The 14,360-nt window shown below is 44.0% G+C and overlaps 3 protein-coding genes across 3 annotated transcripts; 2 read left to right on the plus strand and 1 right to left on the minus strand.

Annotated features, from left to right (window-relative positions):
- Positions 1-2,735: 2,735 nt before the first annotated feature.
- On the plus strand, positions 2,736-3,131 carry SARC_04967 (hypothetical protein; the record flags this gene model as incomplete). The annotated part of the gene is made up of 1 exon (XM_014301180.1): positions 2,736-3,131. One exon carries the CDS (start codon positions 2,736-2,738, stop codon positions 3,129-3,131), a length of 396 nt encoding a protein of 131 aa, XP_014156655.1.
- A 349-nt stretch (positions 3,132-3,480) lies between these two features.
- SARC_04968 (hypothetical protein) lies at positions 3,481-4,345 on the plus strand (the record flags this gene model as incomplete). The annotated part of the gene is made up of 2 exons (XM_014301181.1): positions 3,481-3,868; positions 3,975-4,345. 2 exons carry the CDS (start codon positions 3,481-3,483, stop codon positions 4,343-4,345), a joined length of 759 nt encoding a protein of 252 aa, XP_014156656.1.
- Positions 4,346-4,369: 24 nt separating this feature from the next.
- On the minus strand, positions 4,370-5,017 carry SARC_04969 (hypothetical protein; the record flags this gene model as incomplete). Its single annotated transcript, XM_014301182.1, has 3 exons — positions 4,370-4,381; positions 4,483-4,625; positions 4,702-5,017. The coding sequence occupies 3 exons, from the start codon at positions 5,015-5,017 to the stop codon at positions 4,370-4,372; spliced, it is 471 nt and encodes a 156-aa protein (XP_014156657.1).
- Positions 5,018-14,360: the final 9,343 nt, after the last annotated feature.

Consider the following 14,360-nt stretch of genomic DNA (forward strand, 5'->3'; position numbering starts at 1 on the left):
ATTGCATTAAGGTGATACATAGTAACAAGTAGGTGCTGTGGATGGACAGATCAGGAATCTAAGGCCGCCAGGTAAGTACAGGTAAGGCCTACTCGTACGAACATGGGTCGGAGTTTTTAAAACTCTCAACAATCGGTGCCCGCAAGGGGTGAGGGAAACCTGGTACACAATGGACAAACATAAGAGTCCGAGCACCCAAATGGGATCAGACTACAATTTTATTTTCCCCACAGAGATTTTCCTCCTTGGTCATATAATTTTCATGCAAAAAGAAATGAGTATAAATACTCGAGCCAACATTTAATGATGAATATTTTTATAGTCCTAAGGGTGACACTCTAATACTTGTCAGGTCCGACACTCCCAACCGAACCAAGCTGCCTTTTGGCCGGACTGTTCACCCAACTAGAAACTCGAAATGAACATCGAAGGGAAGCACCATGGTCCATGTCCCAACACAGCAAGGTGAATCAATACACAAGACACCACATGCAAACCTCGAACTGGACATCGAAAGGAACCACCATGGTTCATGTACCAGCACGACAAGGCGAATCAATTCACAAGAAGACACCACAAGCAGTAAGAAAGGTTATATGCTTGTAAGTCAAATACTGAGTGTCCAACTGTAGTTTCATATGTTATGACCGTTCCATATTTTTAAAATTCGAAGCGCTACATTATATGTACTTGGTGTGTATTTTTTCTATAATAATTGTATTATGTATAAAGGTTATGGCTATGTACAATTTATTATTCACATAATATGAGCATCTTATAACAGAAAAGTCAGGTATTTGTATCGTTACGACGACAATTTTTAATTTTTAATTTTTGTATTATTTGACAAATTCAAACAAGTTAATAGCAATGCTGAGTGCCAGGGGCATCTCTCATGGGACGAAACATAAAATACTATATGTTAAATATTAATACAAATTGTTCATATCATATGTATAAAAATAATATTTTTTTTGTACAACTTGTACAATTTCAAACATATATACGTAATCACTATTATTGTTGGACAGTACTATATACAATAATATAAAAGTATAAATATGTATAAAAATAGTTAAACTTCCCATTTTTATCAACGTGAACACACGAATTAAGTGATCATATACACTATACACTACACACACATATATATAATAGTATATACCGATATATATATACTATGCAGTTCATCAAAATTATAGATATGTGACCGTTGAGTATACACTATATTCACGTACAAAGAAAATATTCAAAATATAACCAGTACAATACTCAATATATTATTCTGTCATATCACAGTAAACTATGATATCTTACTTATGTAGGGAGCGGTACAAATAGAGGTAGTCGACACGTCAAGGGATGTCGAGCTTACCAATAGACACATCACAAAATGTCAAGCTAGACCTTAGAAATAGATCCCATTAGTCGATAAGGTCAAGGTCATGTCAAGGTCTGTAATACATAAGAAATTTATTGGAATAAAATGTTAAGCTTGATCCTCAAAATAGATCCTATTAGTCAATAAGGTCAAGGGTAATACATGAGGATTTTATTGGAACAAGTAGTCACATTCCACTACGTTAAACCTTAGAACCACTGTTGATTGGTATGATTTCGACCCTTGACCTCTCTCAGACTTCAGAGAGCCTCGAATGATCTTCAAGCGCGTCGATCTATTGGTTGATGCCAATACATCCATATACTGGTACAAACATTCAACTAGCTAAAGAAGTACGCTAAATACTACCATGCCTACATGCTGTTAATACATATGATGTGCGCTACTTACTCGTTAGTTGTTACTTATAGCACATTATCGATAGTATAATACAATAAAACTGTGGATGAAATTTTACAACCTTGAGCATTTTCAACCTTTGTGCGGCTGCGTGATATGAGAGGGAATCTTCCAACAAGAAAAACGTGTAAGTTGTGCTATGGTTTTTGAACAAAGCATGCGCATGCATCACTAATAATCGATGCATCAGCTACTACTATGGTGAACGTGTGTACGTGTGCGGGGTTTGTGTGTGTGTGTGTGCGTGTATGTATAGTTTGTGTGTATGTGGCGTGTACACGTAACTAATAAAAATATAAACATATCCATCATATATATATATATATATATATATATATATATTACATTGTGTGTACACCTAGATAAGTACATATATAAGTATACAAAAATATTTGTGTGTATGTGTTTTTATATGGGGTGTGTGTTTATGTCTGTATGTATGGTATGTGTGTGTGGGCGAGTATGTATGGTGTGTATATATATGGTGTGTACAACTAGATAAAAACATATAAAATTATAAAAATATATATGTGTGTATATGGGGTGTGTATGTGTGTGTCTGTATGTATGGTGTGTGTATACATGGTATGTACACCTAGATAAATACATATAAGAAGATAAAAATATTTGTGTGTATATATATGGGGGGTTTGTGTGTATTTATTTTGCATTGATGCATACACGCTTACATATATTAAAACAAACATAAGTACAAACTCATAAGCACATACTGGCATGCAACCAACTAGTTTAAACATCTTTAATTTTTATTACCATGTACAACTTACAGGTGTATTCAGGGAAAGAGTCAGGCAACGGCGCCCGTTACAGTGACGACAGCTGCTGCTTCAGAGCGAGCAAATCATCGTTGTAGAACCGTAAGTAGGGATTAATACATACACACTCACACACACGAGTTTACGCACGTACAAGGATGGCCTTATCACTTACCCCAGCACTCGCACTGTCTTTAATCTTAGTGGACAAGTATGGAGATGTACGAAATAATGAGCTCGGTTTTGATGAGAACGATGATTCCGATGGCGGTGATGCTAGTATTGAGAAAGTGCAAAACGCTCTTGATGTATTGGGTGAAGATGGGTTAGTAACTATGTTTGAGAGGATGTTTGCTGAGTTTGAGAACGAAGATGCACATGAGCTTATTCGCGTACACAGACATGTTCTGAAGGATGTATTTCATTTGATGGATATGCTACCAGCCAGTGAGAGTCATGGTTACCCTTGGAAATTCTGGCAGCTCTTTCGCGATGCACTCTTCATAGATAATGCACATGATAAGGCGAAAAAACTTATAATAATCAATGCTTAGAAACAGCCCGCGGTAAGAGGTATATACGGAAGATAGTAAGGAGGATAGTACCAGGGCCTAGGGTATTGCACAATCGCGTGAAAAGAGTGTTTGATGCTATAAAAGACAAAGTTGATTCACAGAGTGGGGCAAAGTTATTCAAAAATACTCGGGATAATTGCTGATGAATATGTATCCGACCCGCCCGGAGTAACCCTACAGTAGCAATCAGACAGTCAGCGATGGACTCCGACTCTGGATGTGCTTTCGCAGTACTAATAGCGTTGAATCCGTAGTCCATCAAACTGTATCGCGCAAGTTCGGTTATAGGATAACTAGTAGTGCGCTAGCAACTTATTTTATGGCATACATGCGCCATAAGCGTAATTACAATCAAGATATCAGATATAACGGAGCACCTGATCTTGGACACTCTGACACACATGTGGTTGATATGTGCGCGATGCTGTTTACTGAACTTACCGGTGAGAGATTTCGCGTGCGTGCATATGAAGGGCCATATGATCCAAACTGTATCGGTGAACTATATTCATGGCCGGATGATTATGTTTCTACCGATGAATCATTCGGTGTTGCTCACCTACGACATCTGTTTGACGATACCTTTTTGGTAAATCTAGGAAAAAGGCTGCGTAATACACAACTCGCCCTAACATTTACGATCATCAGCATACAGCTAGAGAACAAGGGATGCCATGTCTGTGTCGTGACATGCGCACAGCTCAGAAATGGCTGTGGTACGATGTGTCCCGGGCCGAGAAGAATCGAATGTTGGCTCAAGAGTGGAATAAAGAGTAGACGGATCCAATATATTCCTGAAATTGCCCATGCATTTTGACACAGCGCGAGCGCAATTCTACGAAAACAACGAGCGTTTCCATACAACTGCTGAGACTCAAAGCGATGTCCGACATCTTCATTCACAATTGAGAAATGATGTTGATGTTTCTGAACGTGTGACAGCTGAAGCAGAGGAAGCACAAGCTCACAACCGACAAGTCGAAGAGAAAGCCCATGTAGTAGTACTGGAAGAAACCGTGAGCGATAATAGTATGGCCTTTTTGCCTTCGACTATGCAGGCCGATGGTGCTTACATTCCTGAGCCAGTTTCAATGAACACTGATAAACATACGGCTCAACAACCAACACAGCGCCGACAGCATCGTACACGTGGCCCTATAAATCCGAACCGGAATAATAGGAGAAATGCTTAGTAGTAAGCATTAGGTACTAGATTGCTATCTCTTGCGCTCCGCAAGTTCAACGAAGGATCTGGAGCGCGTATCCACATCGAACCGCGCATAAAATTCAACAACATGATAGGGTAAAAGTTATTACATGCACGACTTACTTTGTCATAGATCTTCTCAATATAATCAACAACTATATTGGGGGCAGCATTATAGTCTAGGTCTGGTGTGTTTGTACTGTCCCTCGCATTGTTGTACGATGGGTGAGCAGCTGTTTCGACAGGGAGGTACACGTCCAAGGTTTCTACGGAAGTTTGCACGATAGTAGTTGACCCAGTGGTTGTCACAGCTTCCTCGTTTACAACCGTAGTATCGGCCACTATCGGGCGCATAGGCGGCCACTAGTATGGTCGTGTCTCCTACTATGGAGGCTGCGGGTGAAACTATTGTCTGCTCATCAGCCTCGCCCTCTTGGTCAAGTGCTTGGGAATCTGAGCTGGCATGTGCGATTGCTGTCTCCTGTGATGCTGTTCTGGATAATGTTGATCTGGCTAACCCACCGAACAACGTGATCTGGCGGTCCGGAAGGGTCTCGTCCGGAAGGGTCTTCGTGATCCCAGAGGCCACACTCTTTCGCCCAGCACCAGCACGTACACCACCTGAGCCCTTTTTACGCTTCTTTTTCTGGGGCTGCATTGCGTTAAAAAGCGAGGTCCTCTCAAGCGGTATATACTGTTAGATAGTGTGTGAGAGAATTTATTATATATATTCGATTATTCATGACCATCTAAAAAAAGTAGAAATTACATTTGGGTACATATATGTTCATTCTACTTCTGTTTTGATTGGCCAATTTCTCTTGAGATCCTTAAAATAAATCAACCAACCAGAAATTGATTATTTGAGTCTTGATCAATAGAAATCAATTATCAAATGTTGGGCGCCACTATTTTCACAACACACATTTACAGTTTCACACACCGTGTATGTGTACTTATTTGCTGCGCGTTAGACGATGGTTGACTGCGTTGTAGATGGTTGACTGCGTTGTAGATGGCTGTCCGTCTGGAACTGGCAAGAATTATTTTCAAGGTGAGGGTCACTTCTGACCAACGGACTTTCACGATCTCATATTCGTAAAACACGTCAGGCGAGCACGAGGATTCAACCCTAGATCTAAAAGAAAAATAAAGGACAAAGCTGTATACCATCACTTAACTTTCCGATCTCACGTGAGTAGTTTAGCTATTCGTCACCAACGAGAGAATTGTACACTTAAAAGACGAAGGCTACAGGAAGAAGCGGAAAAGAAAGCAGAAGCAGAGGAGCTCGCCAAAGAAGAGGAGGAGGATAAGATACGAGACATTCAGGAGTTGCGGGTTATGATTGACGAAATGTAGAGTGGCGAATAGTGAGACTTGTACGACGATACACCTATGCAATTTGATCTGAAATAGATAGTATAGTACTGTTTGACTAGTGCGCAAGTGGCGCGGGATTGTATACCTAAACTTCGCTCCTTAGCTGAGCAGACACGTATAGCAGCAATACACAAGCACGAGGATGTCGATACTAAGGAAGGATCATGATGTTTGCCCAGCAGCGTTACAGCAGCGCACCTGTGTGAAACGTAGAAGTTTTTGTGTGCGGACAAAAGTTTTGCTTTTGTCCTGTAGTCAGGCTAGATGATAGCCACAGGATCGCATTGGTCACGCTTCAACACCGACATTGATAAGCAATACATCATTCGCAGATATAGCCTTTGCATGTGCGCTTCCTTGACACTCACTTGTAAATCACGGATAGTTCCCTTCTCTTGAAACTATTACTGCAACATCAAAACACCACTCCTGTGGTTCCTTCTCTATAAACTGTTGCTGCAACATCAACACCACTCCTGTGTGTCAAATAAGCTGAGAAGTCGAGCTGCGCATGTTCTAGAAGTGCTTCTAATACTTGCTGGTCAAGTGCTGCTAATAATTGCGGGTCGTGCATGTTCTGGACGTACTTCGAGTACTTGCGGGTCAAGTGCTGCTAATACTTGCGGGTCGTGCAGATGAAAGTTAAATCCTTTACATTCAATACACTTGCCACGTACAGCGAGATAGTATATAAAAACAGCAGTCCCGTGATACCAGACGTCGGGCTCGAGGCTTATCTGGCGATGCACGTATTGTGGCGTTGGTAGATTTGCATTTCGGACATGTATTGTGTAAATCATAATAGATATTGGGTAACAAACCAAATATTCTTGGACAATAATAGGGATTTATATTATTTATTTCAAAAATGGCATGTATGTATGATACAATGTATGAACATATGGTATGACTCTCATAGTCGCTGTAGTGGTTCAGGAAAGATTGATGGGAAGAAGTGGCCAGTAAATTCCCGTTTGAAGCTTGGGCCAAGTAAGTCGACAACGGAAGATATGTGCAGAGTCAATTCGGGCCGGTGTTGACAAAACACTGTTACTATCGAATGTTCCATATATTCGCTTGCTGACCTACTAAGTAGAGTACCCACCTCTGTGGTACGGATCGGGACTGTGCCGTGTAGTGCCGCGAAATGGGTTAGTGCAGAGTATGAAATACCGAGAAGGACCAGCTTATCCGTCAAAATCCGGTCGAGAAGCGAGAATGGGGGTAAGACAATGCCGCACCAGACCACCAATGAAATCGGTATGTGTTGGCTGGCCTGGATTGGAAGTATCATAGTCGGAACCAACCAGCGCGATGATTTGGTTTGAACCGATATTTGGAAGCAGTACTTCAACAGCGTGATTAGCCGGGGTATGGGGAACATCTGTTGATGTGTCAGGGAGGGGTGAGGGTACGGTGGTTCTTCAACATACTGGAGAAAAGATCCAAGGTGTTCGTGGAGGGTCCAGATACCGTGGAAGTCGTGGCACTCCTGTAATTGCTGAAGGAGGTCATGGCCAATGGGCGTCAGTTTCCGGTCTACCAGGATGCGTCGAATCAGTTGTTGGATGCAGGTAAAGTGGCTGGTAGTGAACTTGTGGCTACCGGGGCAGACAGGGCAGAGACAGCCGTCGGTGCGGTAGTCGAGCAATGTGATCATGTACGTATTCGTTACAATCATAGCACAGAGCCGGATTGGTGTAGATTCAAAGCAGCGATTGAAGCTGTCGTGTCTGGCCGTGTCTCGGTTTGAGGTTGGCGGTTTACCCATAACCAGTTCGTAATAGTATTGGCGCCGGGCCATTGCCGCGATCTCTTTGTTGGACCAACGTTTTGTTGAGTTTTTCCTGATGTCGTCACAGCGTTGGCGGAGGGCTACATGGTCGGGTGTACGCCCGCCCGCGGCTTTGTGTACAGTTTTTAGGTGAGTATAGATACTGTACGGGAAGCGCAGTGATGGTTTATCGTGGGCCTAGGCGGGCTGCGTCAGAGGGGTAAGTAGATTTGTGCTGGCCATTGAGTCGAGTTGTATTCTTAGGCAACCTCCGAGGTAGTCCGCAAATGGTCGCGCGGGGAGCAGGCCGCAAAAGTGAAGTAAGTTTGTTTGATGTTTGGGAAACCGAGGGTATTTAGTGCCCGTGATGATGGCTGCTGCTTGGATGAGTTCTGAGTTAAAGCGCTCGAATAGGGGGTCCAACACATCCTTCCATATAGGCGGAGCCGAGGCAATAATGTTCAGCCCATATGTAGCCGTGGATAGGATAAATGCTTTGAACATCACCAGTCGGTTGCGGGGGTGTCGCCAGCTGAAGCCATGGAAGCCATAAGCGTGGAAATAGGCGATACCCAGTGACAATGCTGCAACCAGGGATTCCATATGTCTAGCGAGGTTAATTCCTGGTACTCCGTGAGAGAGTGGGATCCCCAGGTATTTGGAGTGTTTCGGTTCGGCATGTGTGGGCGCCAGTTTTAGGGAGAGGTAACGTGTGTTCCAAGGTGCGTCTGCAAGCGTTGGCGTGATAAGCTCACCATTTATACAGAGGGTTGGTACCGCATGTCGCAAGTCGGCAGATCGTACTCGGGGTTTAATGACACCCTGTTCGAGGCCAGATTGGCGTCCCCACGCAACAATGTCATCTAAGAAGGGCTGGAGCGAAACCGATCGAGGGGCCTGGATCCGTGTGTTATCGACAAATAAATAAGAGCGGAGGAGCTTGGGCCGAAATTGTGCTAGCGTGACAGCTAAGGAATCCATGTAGATAATAAAGAGCTGGGGGCCGACGATTGAGCCCTGTAGGATGCCATTCGTTCTATGGAATAGAGACGAGAGCGTGTCGCGGTATGTCACTCGGATAGGGACCCTCCCAAACAGCGCGCGGAGGCAGTTGATCCAGTTTTCGGGCATTCCAGCGTGACGCAGAAGTACCCATAGGCGTGGGAGAGCGACCTTGCCTAAAACATACGTCGTTCCACTCTCTGACTGTGTCTCAGATTCCATGGCGGCAAGTGCTTGGGTATGACAGGAGTACCGTGATTTGAAGCCAGCTTGGGTAGCATGGGTAGCAGAGCCGGGGTGGCTCATAATCAGATTAAGAAAGCACTTTTCAAAGATGCGTCTGACTATTTGCGTAAGCGTGATGGGGCGGAAGTCGGCGGCGGAGGTGAAATCTGCATCGGTTTTCTTTGGGTGCGCTGTCAGGAGGCTGCAGTTCAGGGCTGCGGGGAAGGTACCCGCCTTCAGTAGCTCAGTGAATACTTCGGCAAGGAGTCTAATCAGTGGGCTATTGGCGTCGGGGTGTCCTAATGTCCGGCGCTCGGTAGAGCGCTCCACTGCGGTCTTCAGGAGGAGGATGTGGATCCCGTCGGGGCCAGGTCCCTTATTGGGATAGCGTAGAATTGCCTCCATTACATCGTCGGGGCGTATGGTGGAAGTGACATCAGGAGCGGATTCGGTATCCGGTGGAACCACGTACGGGTTTGTAGAGTTGATTAGGGCCTCAAAGTAGCCAGCGAGGGTAGCGTCTGTGTCATCGGTACCCGGTATGCAGGGTTGGCGCGGAGACCGTCGTTGGTACGCATTATCTTTGAACATTTGAGCATTGCTTTGGGCGGTCAGACGTGGGCGTAACGAGTGGTTTGGCAGCCGCTGAACCCAAGGTCTGTTTAAGTCATAATAGAACCCTCCAAATATTTGTGGGTTAGTGGCATAGCGCCAGATGCGGTCGAGGATTCGTAGCAGCCCTTCCGCTGGTCCATGTAAAGTGAGATACGACCGTAGTAGGTTCTGATGCGCCCGGATTTCGGCTTGGAATAGTCGCGCGCGGGATTTGTTGCGTAGGTGATACAGTCGATGGCGATATCGGTTATATCCATGGGAGGGGAGGCGTTGGTCCGGAGGCGGCGGTATTGCTGGCATTTATTGGGGCCGATGGATTTGATTCGTGGGAAGTATCTGGAGATCGAGTCCAAAGGTGTGGTCACCACAGATACCGTAGTCCGTCAGCTTATAAGTTTGGAGGGAGGCGGGGGTGGTAGGTCGATGATACACATGTTCAGTACCAGTTGAGCCGCCAGCATAGAGGTAGTCCAAGTGTCACGTATTACGCAGAGTAGTCTCAATCGTTTTCATACGTAGTCCGTGATTTGTAGATGCGTGGCCACACTTCCGGGTTTTGAAGTTGAAATCTCCCCACACGACATCTGGTTGGAAACCGCCAATCTCGGGGGGATTCATGTATCGCCTGACGTCTTCTTCAGTAAGCGATTTGAGTGGAAAGTAGAACACAGCCATATGAACGCCAAAGCACACAAAGAACACCGCGTACGGTGAAGAGTGTACAAGTTGAAAATTAGATGGGTATTTGGAAAAGATACCAATACCACAGTGTGAAGGGTGTAAGATATTACGCCGTGTAGTGTGATGTAGTATATGATAGCGTGTGTTCGAGCGTATATGATTAAGAAATGTGGTGTTATGCCAGGTTTCAACCACACATATAACATCAACCTGACTTAAAATCGATATAACGTTCAAACACTTATCTGTATGTGCTGCGTTGTCCATGTTGAGTCCTTGTGGGTTGAAGAGCGTCATCGGTAAACACTACTGGGCTCTCCTCTTTGACGATGTCAGCCATTTCTATATCATTGCCTGTCGTCGAAGAGTCCGTCGTGGAAAGCTGAGGCTGCGTATTGCTATCCATCGTGTCGGATGATTGTGTCGGGGAGACCGTTGGTATATGAAATCGTCCGGGTTCCGCACGCGCTGATTTTGTAGCGTTTACCGGTATTCGCGGGTTAAGTGAGAAGAGGTTTGCATCATGCTTTGCTTGGTAAGCCTTCTGGAGACGGTCCGCGGTAGATTGGAGGATGTCTGCGTTAGTGGAGTTGACAAGTGGGCTCAGTAGTGCATCCATGCTGCGGGCAAGAATTTTTGGCGCTCGTTCATGTGCGCAGCGGGCCTCCCGCTTGGTGCGGAGATAGTGAATTAAAGCTGCTTTCGTAGCGTCGGGATGTGGATCTGGCACTCAATTGTTATCCCTTGCACTCCGTAGTGATAATGTGAGATCAGGAGCACGTACCCACTTCGACCCTCGTACGTATTCCAACACTATCAATGGATTCGTGCCTGCACAAAGTCGACTAACCTCAGTATATACCTTCTCGGTATACTCCACGACTATATCAGGGACCGAGTAATAGTTCATATCGGGTGTATTATTTTTGCTTTCCCCTGCATTGCTGTGAGAATGATGCGCTGTGGTGTCTACAGGACGATCTTCTCTCAAAGTCTGCAGCGATGTGCGCACTACTTGATCAGCAGTTGTTGTTGTGGTGGTGGTAGAGCCAGATATAGTACTTATCACTGTTGTTACTGTTGTCACTGGAATGATTGTCTGGTCTGTTATTCTATTCAGGTATACTGTTGTTCTATTTCTGCTACTGGGTCTGTTTGATCTGCTTCGATTTCATGTGCTGCTCTTACTGTGCTCATTTCTTCCCCATCTGATGTTTGTGTGATTGATTTCAATGTTAGTGCTTTAGCTATTCCGCCGAATAGTGTTCTTTGACCAGGCAGTACGGGTTTTATAAGCCCAGTCGAGGCCTTAGGCCGTCTGGCACCCGCTCGAAAGCCGGTTGAACCTACTTTGCAGATTTTCTTAGCGGGCTCCATCGTTTGTTATTAAATACAAATAGTATATACTGTGATACCTAGTGTGTGAGCTATTAACTCTTGGCAACGGCCAACTTTGGTTGCATTGTTTAGTACATATTTCTTTTACTACATATTGTAAAAGGTATTTATTAAATTATTTATAGAGTTAAGACACGCGTTGTGTAGACTAAAAGTGAGGAGAGCTATACCCTCCAAAAGGCCCTAAATATTTGGAAGGCTCCGCCCTCCAAATTTAATTAAAACAGCTCGCTTCGCTCGTTCCCGACATAATATTTTTTTAACTATGCATATAGAATTACAAATGACGAATATTGTTATATAATATATAGATTTTTCTCTTTTTTTAATTCAGAATTCCATGAAAAATGCAGTACATACTTTATATTAATCATAGTGGTTGTAATTTTTTTATCAATCCATGTATTTAACAAGCTGTTATATGTAATAATCATTCGGGAAAATCTTAGATAGTATACATTCAAATACGAAGTATATCAAAAAGCTCTGAGGGTCATTTAAGTATAAATTACGTATTTATAATTAATACATAAAGCAAACAATTGAATACTGAGGGCATTTACACTTACAAAATACAAAATAACAAGTTTCTGAGGGCTTGTAAACAAACGCTCACACAAAAGTACACAAAATGCAATATAATAACACAAAAAGTTGACATGTATAAGAACACATATTACTTCAAGAACAAAGTATTTAATTCACAGTCCTTTAGGCTATGTTGTTAGGTGATTAGATTTACGGTTGCACTAGAAGTATAAACTATTGTCAGTAAATGGTTGTCACTAATATTCTGGTTGTTAAATTTCTAAATTTGTGAACAACTGTTCATAACAATGCGAAAACCCTTTTGTAACGAACATTCGTCCATGTGTTTATTTTCTGATTGGTTCGAATCATCGTTGACGTGATTTAAAGAGTGCGTACGAGTGTTTGATCGGTAGGTGTGTCGGACAGACAAGGCCTACTTGACAGAAAACCAACAGTTTTTTTTGCGAACAAAACGCTGCCCCGCACCTTGCATCACAACAAAAAAAAAGGACATCCCTAGGCAAATCTACCGTGACAATTGTTTTCGTTACACATGGCTTGAGTAGTAGTTATATGGTCAGGGAGATACACCGTGCAAATCCCCAGAACAAAAAGCCCCACTACGGAGACCTTCTAGGAAAACAATATAGGTCTTATTCTACTTGAACCCCACGAAGCCAATACAAGCACTACTGACACATACATACTCATACGCGAACACACTACTAAGCATACATACTTTGCGCTCACGCATATTGACTGTACGCAAATACACATAATACACGGACACACATACATTGCACGTATACACCGCACGCGCACAGACCTCACACTCATATATTCTCATGAGTAATCAAGGATATTTCCAGACTGGACTCTAGTTACACGAGATCAAGAGTTTTATATAGTGGACTCCTTTCAGTCTGGCAGCTGTCTCCGTGAATAAAAAACAGAGCATAACGTTATCAGAGCTTTCTGTCCGTGGATCTTCAATCAAGGACAACGCGTATGAGTCCAGGGTTGGGGAGACTACATACAATACGAAGATAATGCCCTTTCAGGAGGAAGACACAAATAACTCAGAGTTTGACTTGACATACTTAACGCAATGGCCCAGGGCCTGGACATACAGACGAACGAGCTGGCATGAAGAACAACCATTGACGTAGGGGCGCCTACAGAAAGGATCAGAAGCATGAGTTTTCATAAAGGCAAAAACCTCCATATCCAGACACGAGATTGGTTCGAATCATCGCTGACGTGATTTAAAGAGAGTTAGAGAGTAGAAAGATAGCGAAGGAGTTAGAACGTGGTGTAGTTAGGAAGAGTGTGTATGAGGGCGAGTAACTAGCGTCAAATATTCTGGCGGAGAAGGTCAAAGGTGCTGCACAACACACTGATGACGACTAAAGGATGTGCAAGGCTTACGTGGGTCTGAACAAGTGGTCTACCAGATCATTCAAACATGCCAACCGAGGGAGAAATCTGAGCTCACATTCACAATGTACATCGTATGACCGTAACCGACAACGCAAATGGATTCAACCAGTGTACGACCAGATGTAGGTCGAGACCGAGGCCCACGAGTTCACCCGGTATCAATACCATGGTATAATAGCGTACTATATAAGGGACATGGTCGGCGGCGAGAAGGCCACGCACACGGCCATCGAGGCAAGAGATGTCGACATTGACAAGACTAATCTGGCGTTTTATAGAAAGTCCGAATCGGCAGCTCCGAAAAATAGGGAACGTAGTTCACGGCGAATCCGCAGTTTTAGAACTTGCATGCAAAAATAAAAATACCCAACCTTAAATTCGGATCTATACCAAGAGTGTAGCAGACTTTTTCTGTATATTAAAACTTAGATTTGCAAGGTGCTACAGTCTATAATTACTAATACACGCTAAAGTATGCGTGCAAATACGCGTACAATGCTGGGCTCATGCTTCTGTCACTCTTTCGCAACGTTATATTTCCTATACACAATATGGTGACGTGCACCCAGAACGAGCTGTCGCTGTCGGTCGCCAAACTTTAAAAAGTACAATCAGTCGATCGATTCACAAGGGTGCCGCGAAACCCTCATCGAGCAAGTCCAGTGCATGCCCACACAGACCCTTTCTACCCAGAATATCCCCGCGCCATTCGCTGACCTCCTCTTCAGTCACCCCATCAAGTTCATCATGTGGGGCGTCCGCAACCGCACCATTCCTCCGAATGATCCGATTACACCAAGTGTCCTCATCATCATGCAAGGCGCATACTAGGGCTCAGAGGTCATGAACTTTTTTTCGCACAGACCCTTTCTTCCCAGAATCTCTCCGCGCCAAACGCTGACCTCCTCTTCAGTCACCCCATTAAGTTCATCATGTGGGGCGTCCGCAACCG

This window comes from Sphaeroforma arctica (genome assembly GCF_001186125.1).
Source record: "Sphaeroforma arctica JP610 unplaced genomic scaffold supercont1.300, whole genome shotgun sequence".
In the NCBI taxonomy this organism is placed as follows: domain Eukaryota; class Ichthyosporea; order Ichthyophonida; genus Sphaeroforma; species Sphaeroforma arctica.